The 25,233-nt window shown below is 50.8% G+C and overlaps 1 protein-coding gene across 1 annotated transcript in view; it reads left to right on the top strand.

The window, feature by feature from the left end:
- Positions 1-10,860, top strand: part of POLR1A (RNA polymerase I subunit A) — a 70,666-nt gene extending 59,806 nt beyond the window's left edge. Inside the window, exons 28-34 of the mRNA XM_077843153.1 lie at positions 3,902-4,028; positions 5,385-5,495; positions 6,391-6,687; positions 7,417-7,617; positions 8,798-8,915; positions 9,445-9,609; positions 9,950-10,860. Coding sequence (XP_077699279.1) covers positions 3,902-4,028; positions 5,385-5,495; positions 6,391-6,687; positions 7,417-7,617; positions 8,798-8,915; positions 9,445-9,609; positions 9,950-10,050 — 1,120 coding nt within the window. The 3' untranslated portion in view covers positions 10,051-10,860. The remainder of the gene's footprint in view (positions 1-3,901; positions 4,029-5,384; positions 5,496-6,390; positions 6,688-7,416; positions 7,618-8,797; positions 8,916-9,444; positions 9,610-9,949) is intronic.
- The last annotated feature ends 14,373 nt before the right edge of the window (positions 10,861-25,233 follow it).

The following is a 25,233-nucleotide window of genomic DNA, read 5'->3' as shown; positions in this document are numbered from 1 at the left end:
CTGACCAGCTGACCCTAGATCATGCCACACAAACTCAAATGGCTGCAGGGCCCTGCAGATAACAGGCCAGTGAAGCAAGTCAGGAGGCCCCCAACAGGCTGGAGAGTGCAGAATCTGCCTTAGGGGGACAGGAATGTGGGTCAAGGTGGCCAAATGTTCTGATTCAAAAATTAAAAAAAGAAAGAAAGCCTCTCCTCCCATTTTTTTTTCTTTCTGTTTTGGCTATTTGGTTGCTTGATTTTGCCTTTATGAATAAGAAGTTTCCTAATTTTTAAATACCAGCAACTAATTCATATATCTTCAGAAACTTGGTAACGCCCAAATAGATCTTGTCTGTCAGCAGGAGCCTGTTACATCAACCACTGCCTTTAATCTAGACTAACTCTCAGGCCTTCTCTGAGCCTCACTGAAATGGAGAACCAATGGGGCAGAGTAGAGGCAGAGCCCGCTGGTTCAGTCATCCCCCCAACCTTCACTGAGTGATACCCGTTCAAAGTTGAGTCATGGATGCAATGTGGCCAGAAAAGTCACCTGCTCTGCCATTGGCCCTCTTTTTCTCTCTCACCTGAATATGTGAGCTGGCTTCAGGCCAGCCCTCCTCCAAACATGTTCAGGATGGTGGGTATTATGGTGGGAGAGTGTGGTTGTGAACCCATCCCCTTGGAAAGGGACTACCTCCTGGCAGGTCCTGTCCCCCATTTGTGTGAGCCTGGGTGAATTTGTTGCTGGCTGGGCCTTGGGGAACACATGCATTGCCATCCACTTAGGTGGAGATGGTTCCTTTTACCAGGCAGATCCAGTGTTCTTATGATGCTGGGCCATGTCACAAGAGACATGCCTCCAGCCTGCTGGCTCATTAATTAATGTGGAGGAACATAACTCCCAAGAGCATTGCGTATTTGTGCTGGCCAGGCAACCTTTTTTTAAGAAATGGGAATTAGGAGCACATGGCCTCCTGAGAATTACCAAGAGCAGGCTAAGGTGCATGGTCTGCCCCGTTTCTAGTCACCTTGGGCTTTCACCTGCCAAGCAGGTAGGTCAGCATGAGGCATGTACTAGGCTGTCCTGAGAGGTCTTTTTACTTATATTATCTCAGGGAATTGAAAAATCCATCACCTGTTAAAAATTTTTTCTTGATGAGGGAAAGGCCTGGCTGCTTCTCAGATGTGAAGTACTTTTTCAGCTCCTAGTTTGTGTTTTGCTTGTGTACTTGGAAAGCTGTGAGAAACAAAGCCATGTGCGGTGGCTCTTGGTAGAGCTACTCTGCGACTCAAGCAGATTGGGCCAAAAATGAGAAAAGGAGTAATGTGTGAACTGGGCTGTGGTTTGGGCTATCCTTGACAGGCTTGGGCAGCACAGCAGCCACATGAAGGCCTCTTACAGACCATAGGGAAATGTCAGTGTGCTCCCTAAGAATGACAGTACACCTCCTACCATGCCGCCCCACACCTTTTCTCCCTTCCTGCCCCGCACCTCCTCCCCTGCCTTTTCTCTTCTCCCCTGCCCTTTCTCTCTCCTCCTCTTTCTTCTCCCAGCTATTGGATCATGAGACTATTTTGACAATAGATTGGAGAAGGAAAGAAAACACAGAGGCACTTCTCTAGATGGAGGTGTATAAGCCTTGAAGGTTCTGTAAATATTTGTACTGAAATCTGTCACTTTGGATGTTAGTTTAAATCATCTGGAAGGTGGTTTGGGGTGGTGAAGTAGAAAGAGCACTGAGCTAGGAGTCAAGTGCTAAGCTCTGGCCTCCCGTCCCCAGACATGAAACAACCAAGCTGGCAGTGTGCAATTACAGCTTCTTTGAATCCCACTTTGCAAGCAGCAGGTGGCGGAGCTGTTGCCAAGGCACTCTTGGAAACACCCAAGGGTCATAGTCTATTTGCAACTATTTATGTGGAATGGGAAGTTTCCCTGTAGCCTATACCTCCTGTTCCTTTTCGGTTGCCACGTTCTGATAAATAGCAAAACCTCACAGAACAGCCATTGTGGGCCTTCAGTTCCCTTGCTCTTGGCAAAACCACAGAAGGGCAAACTGTGCCCTCGGGAGGACTCTGGCATGCTAGTCACATGTCAGCCACTCAGCGGTCAGGGTTCATTCTGCTTTCTCACCTCTCATGTTCTCCAGCAATCTTGTTCACTAAAAGAGGCAGGCCAGGCAGAAGGGATTCCCAGCAAGGGGAGATTAGGGAAGGTCTCCTTGGGAAATTCCATCTGCACACAAATGCAGCCTTGGGGGTTGGGTGCAGCTCCAACAGGTAGAGGAGCTGGGGAGATTGCTGGCAGAGCAAATGGCTTGGGCAAGAGCCCAGAGGATGCACCAGGGCAGGTAGGAGCAGATGAGTATTTGGGGGTGGGGCCAGTTGTGGAGGGCTGCAGGGAGGAGCCTTGGAGAGGTGACACTGGCCAGTCGCAAAGCTACTAGCCTAGAGAGTCGAGTCAGAGCAGCAGCCCCAAAGTAGCTGGGGGGCAGAGAGGCAGCAGGCCTACGGCTTCCACATCCCCATCCATCACACTTCCTCTCCTCACTATGTGATAGGCTTGAGTCAGGGTGGGAATGTCCCATTGTACAGATGAGATCGAGGCCTTCGTCTCCAGTTTTGGCTGAAAGCAGATTTGAACCCGAGCCTGGCCTTCCAGAAATGTCTCGTTCACCCCCTCTTCTCAGTTTGCATCTTCTCAAGTCAAGGCTGGCCTTCCCTCAGTGGCCCTTGTCCCCATCCTCAGTGCTTGGTGACCAGGTTCTTCCCTGGATTGGTGGCTGAGGAGACTTTTCTGCCCAAGGCAGAAACCTCAGCAAACCATGCACAACTTTAAAAAGTTAAAAAAATAAAAACAAGGAGAGTGAACAGTAGTCTTTTGCTGTTAATAAGCAAAATAGTAAATATTTGACCTGCCTGCTTAAATTAAGAGTGCACTCCTGTATTTTCATCCTTGCTTTGCTCCCAGGGCACATGATACACACATCATAGGCACTGAGACAGCACAGGATGGTTGGCTGGCTGAGGAACTGATACTTAATATAATTAAAAGTAATCCATTTTGGCATGCTGTTCTGGCCTGAAGAAGAAGACAGGCAAAAGATTCTGTGAAAAAAGAAGCAGGGGGCAGAGGGCAGGGTGAGGCCTTAAAGGAGCTTAAAAATAGGAAAGAAGAAAGGTGAGGGGCCTGGAAAGGCCCCATAGGCTCTGATGCAAGTTGGTTCTTTTAAATTGGTTTGGTTCCAACCTGTCAACATGATTTATGGCCACAAAGTAAGTCATCATTGCCCTTCAAAACTCTGATGAACTCTTGCACATCTTAGTTCTTTCATCAAATTGTCGGGGCTCCTGCCCCAAGGAGACAGGAGTTGTCAGGCCCAAGCCATGCTACTTTCTAGAGATGCTGCGAGGGCAGGCGGGGGAACAGTTCTAGTCCTGGACCAGACTCCCCTCTCCTGCTATAGAGTCTGTGGTCCTTGTCAGACATCAGCCACAGTTGTGCTAGCAACTTTGCTTACGGACCACCCACTTTGCCAGGCCTCGTGACAATTATTGGGCAGGGGGTCATTTCTAAGCCTTAAAACATGACTGCCTAGTACATATCCATACCTACATCTTACAGATGAGGGAGTTAAAGCTCAGTAGACTCTCATGCCGAAAGCCATACACTTGAGGAGTGGCAGGCCATAGGTTCAGATCAGGCCTGCTGGGTTGTGAAGCAAGTGTGCTCTGTGACATGCTCTGTGCCTTTCAGAAACAGCAAGAGGGTGAGGGAAGTGAGCTGAGAGGAGACACTGTATCTATCTCATGTGTAAATCCCTGACACTGCCCTAGATGGCTGTGAGTCCCCTGGACAAAACATCCTAGAGAGTAGAGATGCTGGTCCTGAATGGGGCTATGTGGTTTTCCTCTCACTTTAGGTTCTTTAAAATTCTGATGGAATCCCTCAGAAAGAAGAATAATAAAGCTTCAGCTTTCAGAAGCGTTAACACTCGGAGAGCTACCCAGCGGGATCTAGACAACTCGGGGGAGTCGGAGAGGAATCGGGTGAGTCCCCCAGGGGACAGCACAGGGGAGAGTCCCAGGGCTGGGAAGCCTATAGGGTGGCTACTTAGGGCCTTAGTCTTCTGTCCTAGGAAGGCTCTGAGATTATTTTCAGCCCACCTCAAGCCCCTTCATGGTTTTGGCCCCTCTTTCCTTGTACCTTATCATTTATCTGCCATGCTGACAGAGCCACAATGGGGTTGCTAGATAACAGGTCTGACTGGCCTTGGGTGAGGGCCCAGGGTCATCCATCTGTCTGCTCTCAAGGACCACTCTGTAAGTGATTTTTATGCTGAGAATAGGCTCAAAGTAGTGGTACCCACTGGGCTTTCTAATTCTTTTTCTGGTTTCATGTTGCTCTCTGCCTTTGACTTCCCTGGGCTGGGTGAAGTGAGGCCGTAGAGTACTGGCAGGAACTAAGAGAGGCATTTGGAAGCAGGAAATTTAGGCTATAGGAATAAAAATGGAAGGAGCCAGGGAGAAGCCTTTGGAGGCAAAATAGTCCAGGAATGATGATACTTCACCTGCCAGGAGATGCAGGGGCAGTGTGGGAGCAGGTTGCCTAGTGTCATCTGAGCCAGCACTGGCTTGTAGGGCTACATAGCAATAGTTTAGCAAGTACCAATGCAGACAGCCTGGTGGGGGGGCTGGGAGAGCTGTAGTGAGGACTTGGTACTGCCTCTACCTTGCTGTAGGGCCTCAGCTATGTCAGCTCCTGTCTCTGAGCCTTTCTCTTCACCCCTAAAATGACAAACTTTCCCAGGCCAGAGAGAATACTGGATCTTTGGCCCGGGAGGTCTACCAGTTGGCTAATGGAACACAGATGGGCATGGATGGTCTTTGAAAGGCTATTTAGTCTATCCTTAAGGCACCTGGAAGAAGTCTACAAGAAATTAGGAGCCAAGGCTAGAAGGTGTAAATATTTGGTTTTTAATATAGTAGTACCACCAAACCAATCCTCTCTCTCTTCATCTCCACCTACAACAAAAATATTTGGAACAATATTTTATATCATTTTTTTAATGATTTGGAAAGCCTTGTCACTTTTTTTTAGTGTTTTTTAAAGCAAGATTTTACGAGTGATACGTGTGAAAATGAAGCTTGAAGAGAAGGAGGCAGGGAGTGCAGGGCTGGCCCAGAGCATGGACTGAATGTATGGTTTGGCTAGGAGGATGGGTAGGGAGATGGGTGGTTAGGAGGGTGGCAGGTAGAAGTGAAATGAATGGATGGATAGCATAATAAATGGAGGCAGGCAGATAGGTTACTGATTGGATGAAAAGGAGGATGGATGGGTAGAGAGATGGATTCACCAAGCACTGGGTATTAGAACCAGTCTTCTTCCTTGTCCCCAAATCACAGGGAGAACAGGAAGGCCATGAGGAAGAGGAGGGGCCCATTGTGGACGCTGAAGCTGAGGAGGGAGATGCTGATGCCTCTGATGCCAAACGCAAGGAGAAGCAAGAAGAGGAGGTGAGGGGACTGGCCGGGGTCAAGGGGCTGTGGTCACATCCCTGTCACACCTACAGGAAACTTGCTTGTCACATAAGCCACACCTTTATTATCCTGCTGGAACCCATTAGGAACCTTGAAGCAAATCTGGCCTGCCCAGCACACTTCTCAGTGGGGAAGATAAAGCTCACAGGGCAGGAATTGGGCAGGGGCCATCCCAGGGCTGCCCTTTGGCTCTATACTGAATCATATTCAGGGACCTAGAGGCTTTTGCAAGGACGTGAAGTCAGGCTGCCTCTTATTTTTACAATGAAAGTAAGTCACATGGGGGCGGTGGGTGGATCAGTCAGGTAAGCTTCTGACTCTTGGTTTTGGCTCAGGTCATGATCTCATGGTTGTGAGATTGAGCCCCATGCCACACTCAGTGGGGATCTGCTTGAGATTCTCTCTCTCCCTCTGCCTGCTCGCTCTGCCTCTCAAATAAATCTAAAAAAAAAAAAAAAAAAAAAAGCCAATCTCATGACTGCTGCTAGGACAGAGGGCAGTTTAGAGGAAATTGACAGGCAAGAGGGCGCTCGTGGAAAGTGGAAGGGTGTTGGGAGTTGGGACTGAGGGGCCAGCATTTGTAGGGGAGGGGCTGCCAAGACAGAAGGCGGCCCAGGGAGTAGCAGCTTGGCTGGGGCCAGTCACGTAAGGCTCCTATTGGGCTCCTTGCTCAGTGGGGAGCCTGCTCCTCCCTCTGCCCCTTCCCCTGTTTGTGTGCACATGCTTGCTTGCTCTTTCTTTCTCTCTCTTTCTCTCTCTCAAATTTTTTAAAAAACACAGATAAGGTGTCTGCGGGGTGCTTGTTCTGCAGACTAAGTCCAGACACATGTGGAGATTCAGGTGACACAGACTGTACTTCTTCCCCTGCCAGGTCGATTATGAGAGCGAGGAGGAGGAGGTTGAAGAGGAGAACGAGGATGAGGACATGCAGGAGGAAGAGCACATCTCTGGGAACAGTGCTCACAAGGCCCAGGAGCAGAATGAAGAGGTGGGCTCCGGCCCCGAGGACTCGCCACCTGCCACCCCCCTCACACAGCCCCGGAAATCCACCCAGAACAGGGAGCCCCAGGGAGCTGAAGCCAAGGAGCGCCGGGTCCAGGCCGTGCGCGAGTCCCACCCATTCATTGAGGACTACCAGTACGACACTGAGGAGAGCCTGTGGTGCCAGGTCAGTGCCATACCACCCCAGCAGAGCATCCAGCAAGGGGCCTGCTGCTGAGCTCCCCCAGTGCTGTATATGTGAGTCTGATTGGCCGGGCCCTGTGGATACTTTTAAACCTCTCACCTCGTTTCGTTTTCAGTACCCCAGAGTTGTTGTGGAGGCCAGCGGGAGTGTGCTGGTTCCTCACACCCATGGCCTCTGGTCACCAACTTCAGAGTTGCAGTCACCACCTTTGGAGTTCCCTTAAAGGCGGGCCAGTTAGGATGCCTGCACAGCTACACACGGACTGATGTTTTTGTTCTTTGCTTTGATCAAGTCCAGTGGTTCCCAAAGGGCAATGTGGATAAGAGTCATTGAGCAGGTTACATATATGAAATGACCAGTGTGACACTTTGTGGTGATTGAAAGGCTATTGAGGGCACTGTTGAGTAGATAGGATTTTCACCAACATCTGTGAAGGTGTCCCTCCACTATTTGCACCTTCATCTGGGTGACTAGAGATGGCTGCTGTGTGTGCAGTCTGTTAGCCATCCAGTGTTCATGTGTACACACCCACCTACACACCCAGCCTGCCCCTGCAGGGCCTCCTGCCCCCAGCCAAGCAAGCTTGTTTGCTAAGCAAGCTTTGAAGGCATTGCCTGGGGAACCATTGGAGGTGGGGGGACAGGGCTCTGCCTCCCTCTTGGGGCTACAGGGTGGCCCCCGCCCCAGGCACAAATCTCCCTCCTCTTGCAGGTGACAGTGAAGCTCCCTCTGATGAAGATTAACTTTGATATGACCTCTCTGGTAATGTCCTTGGCCCAGAGTGCTGTCGTCTATGCAACTAAGGGCATCACGAGATGCCTTCTGAATGAAACCACCAACAAGAAGAATGAGAAGGAGCTTGTCTTAAACACAGAAGGAATCAACCTGCCAGAGCTGTTCAAATATGCTGAGGTACATGTCCCATCTCCAGGTTGTCTGCTGGCTGAGAATGAGGTCCTTACTGGCTCAGGGCCTTGCTGCCATCCCTGGGCCTTCTTCTTAGGGATCCATCCACATGCACATTAGCCTAGTTATGACTTGAGGTAAAGAAACCAGCTTAATTTTATCTATCCCAGGGTTTCTCAAACTAATTTGGCTGTATTTTTTTTTTTCCTTAAAATTAAAACCTCCCCAAAGTAGATCTGTAAGAAACAATTGCTGAGTTACTGGCTTTACCAGATGCCTTTATTGGCATCTGGTAAAGGAGACCCTGGGAGCAGAAGTGGCCCAGACCAGCCACCCAGTGTGGTGGGTGCTCCAGCAGCATGTCTGTCCATCCATCTAAGCTATTTCTTCATTCTCCCACATTGTGTCTCAGAACCTTCTGAGATGCTCTCAACGCCCAGGCATTGGTGTTTCCCCAGAGAATACTGAAGTGCTAGGATCCCTATAGTTCACTCTCCTAGGTCTGCACCCCGCTGACAAAGTTCTCCCTTCCTGGAACATTTCTCCTCCCATAGCAGCTGCCTTACAAAGGTCCTTGCTGCCCTGGAGCCTTTCACTGATACCTCTCTGAGGACAGAGCAGGGTGGGCTTATACCTCCTAAGACTCAGCCCCTGGCAGGGTGAACTCTGTCAGGCTCATGGGGTTTGTTTAAACAAGCCCAGGGTCTCCACCATGCCCTGTGGGGATGACCTGCCATAGTGACCTGCCACCTCGGGGCCCCCAGAATAGGTGAACTGGAGCTTCAGGCCTCTGATGAGACCCGGCTTTCCCCCACGGAGCTCCCCAGTCGCTGCCCCATGTGTCCTGGAGAGGGATTTAAGTGTCTACTAGAGAACCTCCCTCACCTACCAAAGAAAGTCTCAATTCTAGGAAACAAGTTTGTTAAATAAATATTTTTCTTCCTGTTGACCTGAAGCAGGTACCAAGTTATCTCTGGGCTCTGGTAGTGACAACGAGACAGACCTTGGGGCCTGGCTACCTGTAGCTCTGCCTACGCTTGTCCCCTTTGCTAATCCTGGGCCACCTCACCACGTCATCATCAGCTGTGCTTGACTGCCAGACAAGGAGCTCAGCCAGGGTGGATCATGACAAAGGAAGGGAGCAGAAGGCCAGGCCCTCCCACTCAGCCCTTCCTTCCTCCCTTAGGTTCTGGACTTGAGCCGCCTCTATTCCAATGACATCCATGCCATGGCCAGCACATATGGCATTGAGGCCGCACTGCGGGTGATCGAGAAGGAAATCAGAGATGTGTTTGCCGTGTACGGTAAGAGGAGCTATGGAGACCTCTCAGAAGATGCCTGCGTGGTGGGCCAGCCCTGTGGGGAACCAAAATGTTGGTACAGTGAGCATGTGGCCTATGGGACACCATGAGAGCAACCTGGGAGGACAGGTTTTCAGTCCCATCACTGAGGGCCCTCCTGACTTGTTTTCTCATCTAGCCTCTGAAGAAGCTCCTGTCTGATGATGTGGCCCCAGCCTGCCTTCACGGTTTTGGCTCCCAAGTGAAACCATGCCATTAGGTTCTCATGTCTCACAAGTCTAGAGTTTGTTTCCTGGGCTAGTGGATAGAAATGGAGAGTGGGTTGTGCTGAGGGTGGCCAGGGATGGGGGTGGGAGAGGGCTGCGCAGCCCAGGTTGGGGGCTAAGTAGCCACACGAGCAGGTGACTGAGCTGGACATGGAGCCTGAAGGTCTGACCTCTGAGCCTCTGCCCTGGCTTGAGTCAGGTGATGCTGTCCCAACTGTCTCCTTGTCATTACATAATCCTTCCCAATGTTGCTGCCCATGTGACAGGCATTGCGGTCGATCCCCGCCATCTCTCCCTGGTCGCCGACTATATGTGCTTCGAGGGCGTTTACAAGCCGTTGAATCGCTTTGGGATCCGATCAAACTCCTCCCCTCTGCAGCAGATGACATTTGAGACCAGCTTCCAGTTTCTGAAGCAGGCCACCATGATGGGTCAGTGCCCCTGGCTTCCCTCTCCTAAGTTTGCTCTGGGCAAACAGGTTCATCCCTTGGGCACCTTCCACACTCCTTCCACACAAATAAAATCCTGGAGTCTCACTGAAGAAGAGCAAGCAGTAGATGGGAAAGCCACCTCTACCTTACCTGAAGGAAAGGGAGGAGGGCCTTGCTCACTTTCTGCAAGCAGTGCTACCTCACAAAACCTCATTGGCCTCCAGGACACAGGACCTCCTGCTGGCCTCTGAGATGCCCCATCATCCCAGCCTCTGTTGAGCCCCTGACATCACCCTAACTTCTCCCTCCCCAACTTAACAAGGGCTCTTGTGTCTCCCAGGATCGCATGATGAACTGAGGTCCCCTTCTGCCTGCCTCGTGGTCGGGAAGGTCGTCAAGGGCGGGACAGGCCTATTCGAGCTCAAGCAGCCGCTGAGATAGTGGCTACCATGTACCATCCGCCCAGCCTGGAGGATAACCCGGAGGACCTGGAGGAGGGCTGGGCCTGCCTGTCACATGAGAGGCCTGGGAGAACAGAGCCCAGGTGGTTCAGAGTGGCTGTGCTAGGCACAGCAATGATGTTGGGGGTTCAAAAAGCAGCTGGCCCCTGGGCTGGACCAGCTTCACCTGGAAAGTGACAGCATTCCTTGCCCTTCCCTGTCTCAGGATCTGAACAGGGTTCACTGAGTCCCTCTGAGGTGGCCCGCCCTTCCCCTTTGTGACCTTCTGAAGCAAGGAGGTGAGGTCCTGTTGCTGTGAGCAGCCAGTGGCTACAAGCAGGATCCCTGGGGGCTCTCGAGTGGGAACCTGGAGCCTGTCGCCCCATGGCCTGCTTCTCCCAGCTACGCCAGTTCCTAGGGGCAGAGTTCCCATAGAGTCTCCACCCAAGTCTTTTTGCCTGCTGAGCCCACACCTCTACCCACCCAACTTCTGTACCCGGGGTGGGGCCGCAGCAGCTCAGCCCCGCACTTAGAACCCTGAGTCACCAGCTGGACTGTTTGAACAAGGTGCCTGGCTTATCTTCCCTGGCTCTTCTCTCAGCCCCGTGTTGAGGCCCACAACCCTCTCTGTGGGCCCTGCTTCATCTGGGCCGTCCAGCCTCCCTTAACCTCTGGCACCACAGCAGGGGACCCTGGCATGAACAGAAAATCAGAGGACTTGTACAAAGGCTTTGTAAAACTAGAGGCTGTTTCTATTTTTGTCTAATGTTATTCCAGCTCAGGCTGAGTAATAAACATCACTGGAACTAGCTATTTGGAGGGAAAAAAATTGAAGAGACTTGGGTTTTTTGTTTTTTTTCCTTGGTTTGTGGTTTTTGCGTTTGTGATTTGAGAGCCCAGGACTGTGATTTCTCAGCACAGTCACGTCTTGGGTCTCTTCTGTTCTTGTTAGAGGCTGTAGGGGAGAGCCCGGCCCCTGCAGCCTCCCCCTCCGACCCCAGCCAGCCCCTGCTGCATCCTTTTCCTGAGCCAGCTTCTGGCCCTGTGGCCAGGAGAGTAGAAGCCAGTGGGAAGGAGCCATGTGTGTGGGGTGGGAAGGGAGGCGTTGCTTGGGGAGAATGACTATGCTGCTCCCTCCAGACACGTGACAGGTCCACCCTATGCCTCCTATGCCCACATGGGGGAAGCAGCAGGAACAGCTGACTAGGGCTCAGATACAGGGGAATATGCGCAGCTTCTGAGGGGCACAGGCAGAAGGGTCACAGTAGGATCTGTGCCACAGTTTAAGGCACACGTTCTGGGGGTAGTGGGCCAGTTCACTGCTTGGTCATTTCCACTCCTTACTAGAATTGTGGGAGACAGTTCCTCTGGAGATCACAAGGTAACTCCTGGACAAATGAACATGTGGTTGCCTGGCCCCCATAGCTCGGCATCAGTGGGTACATTCCATGGCTCCGCCCTACTCACTGAAGGTACAAAGGTGAAGGAGCAGGCCCAGAATATAGATAATACATGTTGAAGTTAGAATCAACCTGTGTTGGGAAGTGAGATGATGACCTCAAGCCCCTTCTGCTCAATCCAGCTGTGTATTTCCCGGGCACCTCTGTTTTCCCATGTTTCTCTCCCAGGATACACCTGCTTTGTAAGCAGACATTCCAGAGCTTGCACATCGTGGTGAGCCGGGAATCCCCTGGCCCCCTTGATGGCATCACAGGCTCACTTCAGTTCTCTCTGTCTGGAGCTTTCTTGGGGGGCCTCCTGTGCTGTTTAAGATGTCATAGTCTTCAGAATATCCTGTGTATTGTAAATGCTCTGAGGGCACTTTTGATTTTTTGGGAAGGACCACAAGTAGGTCCAAGCCAAATCTGATGAAGAGGACAGATCAAGGTGCATAATCATTTTTTAATCAAAGTAGGATGGGGGAAAAAAGAATGGAGAGTGATTGGTGGGGTTCACAAACCTCACAGAAACTGTGAATTCTTTCAGAACCCCAAGATGCTGGAGCAAGCCACTGTTCTTGGATGTCCTCCCCACCTTGCCCCTTCGAGTGTCATTGTCCTACCTACTTGCTTGCTGATAACTTCATTTCTTTTTTATCTGTTTTGGGTTCTCATTAAGAAAAAAAACAAAACAAAACCTACCAACATTCCTGCAAGTACCCCCATTGTGAGCCTTTGACATTTTCTTTCTAAATCAGGAAGAAAGCTGAGGGAGGGATGAACCACTTTGTCCCATTCCCAGCCTGGATCGTAACTCTTCTTTCTCTCTACTGTCCTTGTACCCAAATGCATGTACACAAACCTAAGTAGGTTCCTCCTGGGCCTCCCTGGTCCTGTCAGGGCTCTTTCGTTCCATGACTCTGCTAAACAGCTTCTGTGAAAGGTTGGCTCCTGCACATGTGACCCTCCCAGTTCTCTAGGCTCTGGGTGGTTTTGTTTTAATTTTGGTAAAGTAAAATTTACCTTTTTAGCCATTTTTAAGTATGTAATTTAGTGGCATTGAGTAGTCACGCTCTTATGTAACCAACACCATCACCTATTCACAGAGCCCTTCATCTTGCAAAACTGAAAACCTGTCGCCGTCAAACGCTGATTCCCCATTCCTCTGGTGATCACTTACCCCTGGCAGCTGCCACCATCCTACTTACTGTCTCTGTGTTTGACTTCTGCCTTAGAAGAGTGGAATGATACAATATCTGCTCTTTTGTGATTGGCTTATTTTACTTAATGTAATGTCAGTGTTCATCCGTGTTGTAGTAGCATGTGTCAGAATTTCCTGTGTGAATGTTTTATTTATCCATTCATCTGTCAATGAACACTTGGGTTGCTTCTACCCTTTGGCTCTTGCGAATAATGCTGCCATGAGCATGAATGTACAAATCTCTTCTTCGAGTCCCTGCTTCTAGTGTTTTTGGGTTTATACCCAGAAGTGGAATTGTTGGATCATGTGGCAGTTGTATTTCTAACGTTTTGAGAAGCTGCTCTACTATTTTCCGCAGCAGCTGTACCATTTTACATTCCTACCAACAGCGCACAAGGGTTCTGATTTCTCCACACCTTTGCCAGTATTTGTCAATTCCTTTTCTGTTACATAACAGCAACCATCGTGATTTGACTTAGGTATTATTTTAATCAGATGTAGGGACCCTTAGCTGGTCTGCACCTACACAGACTTAGGAACCACTTAAGTATCTGTTACTTGCCAATCTTAAAACTTTGAGTTTATAATTGAACTGGGGGCTGACAGAGTCTTGAAAATGCTCCTGAAATAGGAAAAACTGGTTACGTGACAGTTGTCCTGCCGACTTCTGGGTGGATAGGGCAGGTGCCACCTGTGCAAGGCCGTCCACTTCAAGTGATAAGAATGCTGGGTCTTCCACAGATCTCTCTCTTGCCTCGTTTACATGGGACTCTTCAATCACAACCACCAAAGGAAAGTAGCTACAGTTAAAACTTGCTAAATTCCTACACCGTCAAGCCCCACCATTCTACCAATGTCCACTTAGACGTTCTCAGTTCTGCACATTGGGTCCACCGGGCAAGCTTTTTAAAAAACTGATTCCAGGGCACTCTCCCAGAGATTCTAATTTAATGAGCCCAGGGTGTGGCCTGCACATTGGAGGAGTTCCAGGAGGGTCTAATGTGCAGCAGATTGAGAACAACTGACTTAGAATAAGCCCTAAATTGTGTGTCACAGTCAGTCACCTTCTATCCATGTGATGACTTCTCAGGGAGTGAGTCATTGGCACCCAGTTTCCCAACCAAGATCTTAAGATCTAGTCTCTGCCCTCAAAAAGTAGGAGTGTGGGCAGCCCGGGTGGCTCAGCGGTTTAGCGCTGCCTTCAGCCCAGGGCCTGATCCTGGAAGACCTGGGATCAAGTCCCACATCAGGTTCCCTGCATGGAGCCTGCTCCCTCTGCCTGTGTCTCTGCCTCTCTCTGTGTGTGTCTCTCATGAATAAATAAAATCTTAAAAAAATAAAAAGTGTGTGTAGGTGTGCTCTGGGGCCACAGATGTCTGCAACAAAAGAGTGGCGATCAAAGAACACCTCAATCTGCTCTACCTGGGGTTCGGCACAGAAAGATGTGCTGCTTCCACCATATCTAGGAGGCTGCTTGTTCACTGTAGAAGTTCCTGCCAGCAGCGCACCTGCAGGGGCGGGCAGAGGAGACCCTTGACCAGCAAGCATTTCCTAGAAGAAACTCCCTGAGAAGTCGCCATGTGAGAAATGAAACCCTTTGGTGAGGACTGCTCTCAGCAGCGCACTCCCCACCCCATGAGCAGTAATCAGGGTGTCCATTCAGCCCAGAACTCCATACAGCTCAGGTTTGTCTGCAGGCCCAGGGAAAGGCCAGAACCCCATTACAGTGCACTGGGCTAAGCTCCTCAGCTCATGTTGGTTGTTCAGGTGATGCCCCTCAAACAACTCTAGGAACCAAGGGATTGGGACTCGGGCCTGCATGAAAGGAGCGTGCCCACATAAGTATCCTGACTGTGCCCCTCCTCCCTTGGCCTGCACCCACCTGACCTTGCTGCCCACAACACTAGGCCCTCCCCTCATAGAGCTCACAGCCTAGAGCCCCAACACCCAAGCCAACAGGAGCAGCCTTATTGTGACCTGGCCAAAGGCTAAGGAACCCATTGGGTGGCATGTGAACATGCACCCCTACACACGCTACCCTGCCAGTTCAGGTAGGGCCAAGGCCTGCCCAGCTACTATGACGGGACTCTGGGGAGATGGCAGAGTGAGGAGGAAAGTGAAGAGTGCAGGGAAAGAATCTGGAGTCTAGTCGTCACTACCCAACCCCCTCTCGTGTGCCCACTCCCACCCCTCACCCCCTGAATATAGGAGTGGCTACTGCATGGGTCAAGCATAGTGCTGCTTGTCGTAGGTCTTTCCTTGCAAGTTGTGGTCAGCCTTATTCAGATCCACTGGCCCTGCTGACGGCTGTTTTATGGACTGGCTGCCCAGCTTTGTTGTCTAAGGGCTCACTTCAGCCCTGGGGCTGTGGCCTCATAGGTGACAGTATCAGACACCATGGGCCTCAGCTGGACCACAGTAAAAATGCTCCCTAACCCATGATTCTTGCCTAGAAACATGAACCTGAAAGTTCTACATACATTCAACCAGGCCGACCTCAAGAATGTGGCTGAGCAGCGTGACTGCACTTGAGGTGAGAAACCGAGCTCCGAAATCATACTACTCCTCAAATCACAAGTCCTAAACTGACAGTGTAAATCTGAGAGGTTACTTGGCTTCCCTGCACCTCAGTTTCCCTATCTGTTAAATGGTGATTAAATTAATGTTTGTAAAATCCTATAGAGCTATAAATGTTTACCTATATACCAAGTGGGTCTCAACTGGAGACAGTTTGCCCCTTGGACATTTGACAATGTCTGGAGACATGTTTGTCGAAATGGAAGTGGGGGATGCAACTGTCATTTAGTGGGTAGTGGCTGGGATGCTACCAGACAGCCTACAACATACAGGACAGCCCCCTGTGATAAAGAATTATCTGGGCCCAAATATCAGCGGTAGCGAAGTTGAGAAATACTGCCACAAACACCTGTATGGAGGGGTTGATGTTTCTTTAACAAAAGGGACTCATTTAAATTTTAGTCATTCTGATGATAGGTAATTAATGACATCTCATTGCTACTTTAATTTTCAATTCTCTATTAACAATTCTGAGCTGCTTTTCACATTTGTTGGTTATTCTAATCTGCACTTTTAAGAATTGTCGACTTGTATCCTTTCCCATTTTTCTATTGGTTTATTTCTATTGACCTTCACCGTCGATTCTAAAGAACTCTTATGTATTCTAGAGATAACTTTTTGTCATCTGCATGAAATATTCCCTCCCCCAAAATTAAATGAATGAGATAATACAGGCCAAGAGTCTAGTGCAGAGCCCACAGTGTGGTTAAGGGGGTTAGCTGCAGGCTGCGTTGGGCCATGCTCACCTCTAGATTTTAGTTGGGGGAGCTGGAGCATCTTCTGAGGTACATAGATTGAAAAAGGGAATGGGACACCTGGGTGACTCTGGTTGGAGTCTGCCTTTGGCTCAGGTTGTGATCCTGGGGTCCTGGCATCGAGTCCTACATCAGGCTTCCTACAGGGAGCCTATGTCTCTGCCTCTCTTTCATGAATAAATAAAATATTTTTAAAAAAGAAAAAGAGAAAGGGACTGACAAGCACATTACACCTGTGACAGTCTCCACAGTGCTGGAGGGACCGTGGTCACTGAAGAAAGCAAAAGCCAGGAGCAGAGCACAGAGCCCTGTGCTCCTGCATAGCATCTCAGCTCCTTTGCAGGCGCAGCCTTCACCCACTCCTTTACGTGCTTCATTCACCAAAGCCCCTGACAGCCCCATGAGAGTGCAGTTAGCTCCTTTCATGGTAACTTGTCCATGGATGCAGCCAACAAGCAGAGGAACAAGGATTTGAAGCTGCACTCCTGGCCCCAGAGTCTGGGGTCCAACCTCCTCGCTGTGCCCACCCCTTCTGCTTGGATCTTGAGGAAGGGCTTTTCACATCAGACGCTGCCTATGTGGGGTATGGCAGGTAGACGTGACAGCACCAAATGCCACTCTAGGCCAAGGGGTGCTTCTCAGGTTTGCCTCCAGGAGGTACAGATGCAACTGCTGGGAGCAGGGGATCCTAGGTGGGGAGCTGGCAACTCACAAGAGATGAAACTAGAACAAATAAATGACAAGCAGCCACCTTAAAGGACTAAGAACCCCAATCGATGGCCCAAAGAAAAATGGAGGTAAATTTTGAAGAGGTTGAGTTGTGGTGAGGGCCTGGCCTGTCGTGCTTTACCATGAGGACTCTCAGAACTGGCTGACTCCAGACTGGTAGCACTTACGAAGGACTTCTGTGATATTCCCTCCTATAATCCCTCAGTCCTGTGATGCACGTCCCATTGGCCCCATTTCACGGTTGAAGAAATAGATTTGGAGGATTCGAAAGCAGTGCCCTAGAGTCAGATCAAATCCCAGTGAAGATTCCCCGGGGCTGGCGTCCCTCTTGGAGCTGCCCCTTTGCACCGTGTGCTTCCTGGCGTTTTCATCGGTTCTGCTGTTAAGTCTCACACTCCACTGATCAAGCAGGTTAGCGATCCTCTTGAAAATAGCAACAGGGAATATAAGGGAAGGGGAAGAAATGTGTGGGAAATATCAGAAAGGGAGACAGAACATGAAGTCTCCTAACTCTGGGAAACGAACTAGGGGTGATGGAAGGGGAGGGGGGGGTGGGGGTGACTGGGTGACGGGCACTGAGGAGGGCACTTGACGGGATGAGCGCTGGGTGTTATTCTGTGTGTTGGCAAATTGAACACCAATAAAAAAATAAATTTATTTTTTAAAAAAAGAAAATAGCAACGGGGCCCTGAGGAATGAGAGCCGGGTCAGGGAGGGGTGGGAAGGTCCACAGCAGTCTGGTGGAAGAGCCCCATGGCAGGGTGGACTGCAGGGTTCACCATGGTCACAGGTGGCACACAAGGATGTTGGAGCATTCAAAGGGGAGATTTGACCACTTGACCATGGAAGGGCCTGGGGCTGGCTGCTCCAGTGTGCGCAGGACTTGGGCCCCCACTCACTCGCTTCGGGCCGGCTTTCCAGCCCTGCCTCTGCGGGCCTGGCCTGCGTGAGCGCCTTGGGGGCGGGCTCTCCGGGCTGCCTGTCCCACCCACTGTCCGGGGCCCACCCGCCCCCAGGGGAGGGCTGTCCCGGCTTTGCACGGTGCCCTGCCCTCTCACAGAGCCTGGAGGGCCGCCCTGGCCGCCTGGCTGGGACACGGTGTTTTCCCTCTGCTGCGATCTGACTCCCTCTGACTCCTCCACATCCGGTCACACACAGGCCTGGGGCCCGCGGCGGCCAACAGCCATCTGGTCAGCCCAGCCCAGCCCAGCTTCTGCGCTCTACTAGGAAATGTGGGACCAGGAAGGAAGGAAACCAGAAAGGGAGGGAGGAAGACAGGGAAACGCGTGGGAGGGACGGAGGGATTCGCGTGTCTACGGTTCTCAACACGAGCAGCTTCCTCCCCTCCGTTTTCCAGAGCGGCGCTTCTCCCAGTGAGGTCCCAGAGCAGCAGTATCAGTGCGCCCAAGCCCTTGCAGAGATTCAGATTCTCGGGTCCCACCCTAGACTTCCTGAATCTGAAACTCGGGGTGGGCCCACCTCTGTCCCAACGAACCCACCGAGGCTTCTCCGTCCTGCTCCAGTTTGAGAACGGAGAACCACTGCCCTGGAACTGTCACCAGGGAGTGTCTTTACCTCTGCTGTCCTCTTTTCGGCTCTCTCAGCCCCAGGGCTCTTCTGGCCTTATTGAAATGGCCCCAGAGGCCCCTCTGTCTTCCCCAACATTGCCCCTGCAGAGCTCTGTTTGGCCCACCAGGAGAGGAGCCTGGAGGGCAGCCTGGACGGGGAGTGACCATCTACAGCAGGCAGTGACAACTTCTGGCCCTCACATTCCTGTGTTCTTTGGAACCTCCAGGTTTGATAGATGAAAGAAAGGGAGACTCAGAGGGGCTAATGGCTCATTTCCCTCCAGAGCTTCCAGACTCCTTAGGGGGCAAGATCTCTTCTGTGCTTTTGAGATAGTTAAATAACAAGGCAGAGAGCCGCTGTGCCTGGCTGGTGTGGCTCAAGGCTCCTCCTCCCCGCACAGCAGGCCTAACTAGGACACCCAGTGGGGGTGCCATGAGGGGGCTGGGGTTGTCTGGTGGGGCTTGGCATCTTCCTACCTGCTGGTGTGCAGCATTTTCTCTGGACCCCAACAAAGCCTCGCCAGCACCTCCCACCCATATAAAGTCCTTAATGTGAAAAATTCCTCTGGATCCAGCTGTCCCACTTCTGGGTACTACACAAAAGAATTCGAAGAGTTATTTGCACACCCGTGTGCATTAGCAGCGTTCTTCACAATGCCCAAAAGGTGAAAACAACCCAACATCCATCAGTGGGTGAATGGATAAAAATGGGGTACATACATACAATGAATATTATTCAGCCATATAAAGGAATAACATTTCAATAATACTATCACATGGATGAACACTGAAGCATCGTGCTAGGTGAGATAAGCCGGACACACAAGTTCTCTGAGTCTTCAGATTCATAGAAACAGAAAGTAGAATGGTAGCTTCCAGGGCCTGGGAGGGAGGGAGAATGCAGAGTTAGTATCCAATGGGGACAGTTTCAGTTTAGCAAGATGCAAAAGTCCTGGAGATGGTTGGTGGCAATGGTTGCATGACAATGTGAATGTACGTAATGCCATTGAACCGTGTACTTACAAATGGCTAAAACGATAAGCTTTATGTTATGTATATTTTACCATAATAAAAATTGCAATCTGTTCATGATCCCTCCTCCTCAAAAAACAAAAACAAAACTCATCCTCTAGCTATTGGGACCATTTCCAGGGAAATGGTGGCATACAGACCACGCTGCAAACATCCTCCACAGCCACATGCCTCCACTTGTCCACTGTGGCATAAGACAGAAAGCCCCAGGCATTGGGTTTCATTTCCTGGGCTCCTACTCTCTGGTCCTGTGACCTTCCGCAAGCAGCTCAGCTGATGTCAGACCTGCAGTCTCCTCGTTTATTAAAAGATTAAAACTATCTCAGATTCTTGTGAGGGCCAAGGAGGAAATGATCTGAAAACTTCTGTGCACATAACATGTGTTCAATCAATGGTAGTTAACTTATGGCATTTCCTCAGCCTGAAAAATTCTCCCTACCTTCTCTCTAGACAGTTCATCCCTCGGAGCCCAATCAGGTCAAATCTCACCTCTCCAGTGAAGCCTGTGGGAATCTGCAGCATCCTTCTCCAATACAGCTTCTCCTCCCCACCTGAATTCAACTTGAATGCTTCTCAAAGCCAGTTGGTACTTTGCCACGATATCTTTCCCTCTGGCCTGGTCACCAGCACAGCAAAGCCCCAGCAATGCACATTGGATGCATGGCATGAGTAAGAAACAAGCCTTTGCCATTTAACTCTCGGAGATTTGGGGGTTGCTTTCTTCCTCAGTGTCCTCTGGTTCTGGACCATTCAAATGTGGTTTTCCGAGCACAGCCTCTGCATCCCTGGGACATTTATTAGAGATGCACATTTGGGCCCCACCCCTGACCTGACAAAACCAGATCCTCCATTTTCTTCTGAGGTGACCTGTGTTACCGCAGCTCAATGCTGAGTAGGGTTTCTCTACCATAAAGGTTCTCAGTGGCCATTATTTCCCCTTCACCCCTCCAAGGCTTCTATAGAACACTCTGCTAGTCAACTTTCATGACCCCTCAAGAGCAATTTTTCCCTTCTTTCTTACTAAAAATCCAGGTTTTGTAGGAGATTGCAATGTGCTCAGGTTAAAATATTCAGGTTCCCAGAATTCCTTGCAGCTGAGGGTAGTCACATGACCCAGCTCGATCTCAGGCTCAGAGGAAGTCCCCAGGCTACAGAGTCACTTGTCCAAGGTGAAAGGCCCAAGTGCAAAGTGCATCTGGCTTGGGGCCTTGCTCTTCCTCTTGCTTCCTGCCTGTTACTTGAACATGGTGGTGGATTATGACAAAGTAGCCCCAGTGATTCACGCTTCCCTATATTCACACCGTCAGGTAGTCCCCTGCTACATTGAATCTAGGCTGCCTGGTGCCTCACTTTGACCAATAGAATGTGATTGAAGTGAGGTTCGGGGACTTCTGCTCTACTTGGAACCTGAGGTATGTCCAGGCTGAGAAATTGCCCTCTCTACAGGAGATCACAACCCTGTCAAAGCCAGCACCATCCTTCCAACTCACCATCCAGGACAGAGATGGGAGAGTCGCCTTACCTCTTCCTCTCATCTGCAACCAGGCCATTCCCCTCTAGTGGCCCATATCCACCCCAGGATTGATCTTTGGGGCACCCTGCTACTGATCTCTCATCTCTCCACCCCACCTGCCCCACACAAGCCTGAACACAGCTGTCAGGTCGATCTTTCTAAATGCAGATCTGAAAGTCATTCCCCAGTGCTGTTAGGGTAAGTCCCAAGGCCCTGACTTGGCCTACACATGTGTACGTGGTATGGCAGCTGCTTTACTCTCTAATCCCACCTCTCTCCACTTCCCTCTCTAAATACCACGGGTCCTGGGCTTCCCATGCTGCTCCCTGTTTCTGATGCAAGCTATGCCTGTTAACACCTCCATGCCTTTGCCCCAGCGCTGACGAACTTCATCCTTCATGTTAACTCTAAAGTCTTAGTCTGCTCGGGCTGCCATCATACAACACTACAGACTGGACAGGGCACAGTTCTCACAGTTCTGGAGGCTGGAATCCAAGATCAAGATGCTGGCAAGGTGGGTTTCATTCTGAGGCTTCTTTTCTTGGCTTGTAGGTGGCTGCCGTCTTACCACATGCTTACATGATGTGTGTGCCAGAGAGAGAGAGGGTGAGCTCTCTGGGATTAAGGACCCTCATCCTATTTGATCAGGGTCCCAACCTTATGACTACATTTAACTGTGATTATTTCCTTAGAGGCCCCGTCTTCAAATACAGCCACATTTGGAAATTAGGGCTTTAACATATGAATTTGGTGTGCCGAGGGTGGGAGGGGGTGGACACACAAACATTTGGTCCATTATGTTTAACTAGGAGTGACTGCCTGGAGAGCTGTTGATAAGAATTCTCAAGTCCTGCCCAGACTCCTTGAAAAAAAATGCTATACTTGATCAGTATGTCTGCCTTGGACTTAGAGAGATTGGGGTGGCTCACATACCAGATAGTCTCTTCTTTTTCATGTTTTATGAGCTCATCTCTGCCAGCCTCTCTGTTGGCTCCAGCATGATTCTTGATACAGATTATCCCCTTGACACGTTTTCAATGAATGAATCAACAACAAGTGAGTAATGGTCTCAAAGCACATTTCAGGTGGATGATTTCCCTGAAGCTTCACAGAACCTGTAAAGTAGGGCTGGTGGCTGGAAATCTTCAAGGCGTTCACCCTTCTCTCTTGTCCCCTGGGCTGGAGATGCTACATTTGTCTTTCTGACTCTACACAGATGCCTGGACTATGTCTGTCAGGATCACAGGTGGCTCTTGCTGACACTGTCCTCTCAAGCCACAGAGACCTTCGCTCTTCCCACTGCCCTGCCACCCCTGCACCCCCACCCTCACCCCAGGGCTGCCTGGCTGTTGTCTCTTTGAGAAGCAGACTGGTTCTATAGCCTCCAGGACTGGTAGCAAGGGAGAGCCCGGCCTGCCTTCTGATAGGAGGTGCGAGGGGCTCATGTTCACTGGTGCCGTGATGCAGGAAGCTTGAGAGCCTGCGTGGGTGTGTGTGTGATGGGGAGAGGTGCTGTGGTGAAAGGGGAAAAATATTCGAGCCTCAAGTGCTCCTGTTAAAATGCAGCTCATGAAAATATGAGGGTGTGGGACACCTAGGTGGCTCAGTGGTTAGGCGTCTGCCTTTGGCTCAGGGCATGATCCTGGGGTCCTGGATGGAGTCCCACATTGGGCTCCCTGCATGGAGCCTGCTTCTCTTTCTGCCTGTGTCTTTGCCTCTCTCTCTCTCTCAGTCTGTGTCTCTCATGAATAAATAAATAAAATCTTAAAAAAAGAATGTGAGTGTGTGTCTGCATGTATATGCCTGGGCCTGCTTCTTCCCCTACCAGTCATCCCTGTTCCTATGCTCAGCCACACTGCTTCTGCCCGCCTGGCTGTGTGCCCTATGGCTGAGCCCCCTTGTAGACTCTTGTCCATCTGGTGTCTACAAGGACACCAGATGGACATCCTGCCCTGGCCCCACTCCTGCTCTGGGCTTGCTGTGGCCTCTCCACACTGGGCACCATGCCTGGCCCTGTGACATGTGCTCCTGCTCATGAGGAGCTTGTGGCCCCTGTCAGTGGCAGGACCCTCGGGACCAGCTGTGTGTTGGGAGGACCAGAGGCTGTGACCATGTCTAGTTGTGTGGGGAGGGCAGGTGAGCAGGCCTAGGGTAGTGTGGGTGGGTTTTGGCCAGTGCATCCCTGTTTGCCTACAGTGGAGGGTGGGAGCAGAGGCCCAAGGGAGGGAAGCCAGAGTGGGAGGGGTATTCAGGCTACACAGGACAGCAGAGTTGGCAGTTTGAGCTTGCAGCCTTGAGAACAGATTAAGGACTTCCTGCAGCTGGTTCACTTGGGGCTTTGTCTCCTCACCAATGGACACTGTCTCACATAATGACCGCGGGGACAGAAAGCAGCAGAGCCCAGCCCCACTCTGGGCCCAGCCCTGCTCAGGGCCCAGCACTCAACCAGGCCTCGCCCCCACTGAGTTTCCCAAGGTTGGATAAAGCCTGTGGTCATTTCCTGGGTCCCTGGCAGGCCTTCCTAGGAGAACCACCCGGAGGGCACTGGTCTTTCCATTTCCCCACCATGGTGATCACGCCCACCATCCCCACCTCCTTCCTAGAGGTCCCACTAGTCCAGCCAAGAAGGTCATTGAGCCCTGGGAGTGGAGTCACAGAAAGGTGAGGACATACTGGGCACTCCTGTGCTCTGCAGAAAGTGGCCTCCCTGCTGAGGGCCCAGTGGTCTCCAAGGTACCCGGCGAAGTGGCCAGTCCACACTCAAACTCACCCTGTGACCAGCCCTAATTCCATAGAAGAATTCTAGGTGGTTCACTCTCTATGAGGCTCTTCCTCCCCAACAAAGTCATTGAATGTTTATTGAGCGGTAAACTTGAATCTTTTTACCTCTGCTACTGCCCGTTATGTGCCGTCTACAGTGGGCTCCCTGCATGATCTGACCTCTATACCTCTCTCCCTCTGACCTGATTCATATTGTGGTCCTCACTGTCTGCCCTCCCGTGGCCACACTAACTTTCCAGGGCCTGTGTTACCAACTCTTTCTTTCCTCTAGGTTTGTTCTGTGCACTTTCCATCTCCCCAGCCCTTCACCTGGTGAGAAGAATCTGTTCATTCTTCAGGTCTTAGCATGAAATACATACTCTCTTCCAGGGAAAGCCTTCCAGAAGTTTGACAGTGAGCTGTGGAACAAGCCTAGGTAAGAGACCAGAACCAGGGATGTCTGTCATAGGCTAATAGCTCATGGTCAAAGCCCAAAGTGAGATGCGCATAAGCCAAATTGGAAGAGGAAAAGAAAAGACAAATTCTGGTGACGAATCCAATGAATCCGGGAGTGAAAAATGGAGAGAAGTTGACAATTCAAAAACCCCCTCTGCTCACAACCTGTATGATGCTCAGTTTTAGGTATCTGTGTCCCAAGACAAAGAGGCCCTAACTGAATTGGTAGCAAATTTCTAACTCTTTTATGTGGGTCACATTCTCCCAAGAAAATGGAGAGTTTCTTACCAAAGAAGTATTTCTTCTCATTGTGCATGTATTACTTTTTACTTCTAGCGGAATTCTGACCATCTTCTCAGCTCTGGGCATCTTACGTATAATGTTTATCTCAAAGAGCTCTAGCTCTTCATCTGCTTTCTACAGGAGCCAGAGTGGGAGGTGGGCAAGGAAGGAGACAAAGCTGTCTTTGCCCCCCACCTTATGGTATCATGAATCCCAGCAGGAGAGAGGCGGTAACTCAGTGTTACCCTTCGGGGCCTGTTACCGGGAGAACATAATGAATGGACTATTTATAAAGACGTGTGGAGGATGGAAGGCAACCAGCAGAGGATGGCGCCCCACCTCCAGGATCTAACCATGGAGAGCCATCAGCGCTGACGCTTGAAGAGACAAAGGGGGGAAGTGATTCGAGAACCCAGCCAGGATGTGGCTGAAGGGGGGCTGCTGTGGCCTTCCGTTCCAGAACCAGCCACACATCCCTCACAGGCCAGGGCCTAGAACAATACACGCCCTGCTGCTTTCCTCCGCCCTCCTGTTTCCTGCTGGTGCCCACAGTGGGCTCAGGTCAACCCCCCCACCCAGAAGGCGAGACAACCCCCCCACCCAGAATTGAGACAATTCCTGCAGCTCAGCCCCCAGGGACCAGGGACGGGTGCAGAGGAGAAAGAGGAGCAGACCTGGAGGGAGGCGCCGAGCATCCCGCACGCTAGTGCTGATGCACAGAACGAGCAACGCGCTAGAAACCCTGCAGTCATTTAGCCCCGCGGGAGGAAATGGTGTCAAGCTGAGGCGGGCCTTCCAGTATCCTGGAAAGAGGAAGCAGGTCCTAGGGGACAGGAGCCCAGCGCCGGGCCCAGGGAGAAGCAGGCACCCCA

The sequence above is a fragment of the Canis aureus genome, chromosome 12, assembly GCF_053574225.1.
Source record: "Canis aureus isolate CA01 chromosome 12, VMU_Caureus_v.1.0, whole genome shotgun sequence".
Classification (NCBI taxonomy): domain Eukaryota; kingdom Metazoa; phylum Chordata; class Mammalia; order Carnivora; family Canidae; genus Canis; species Canis aureus.
Note: the sequence above shows the minus strand (reverse complement) of the source record. Positions and strands in the feature narration are given on the sequence as shown.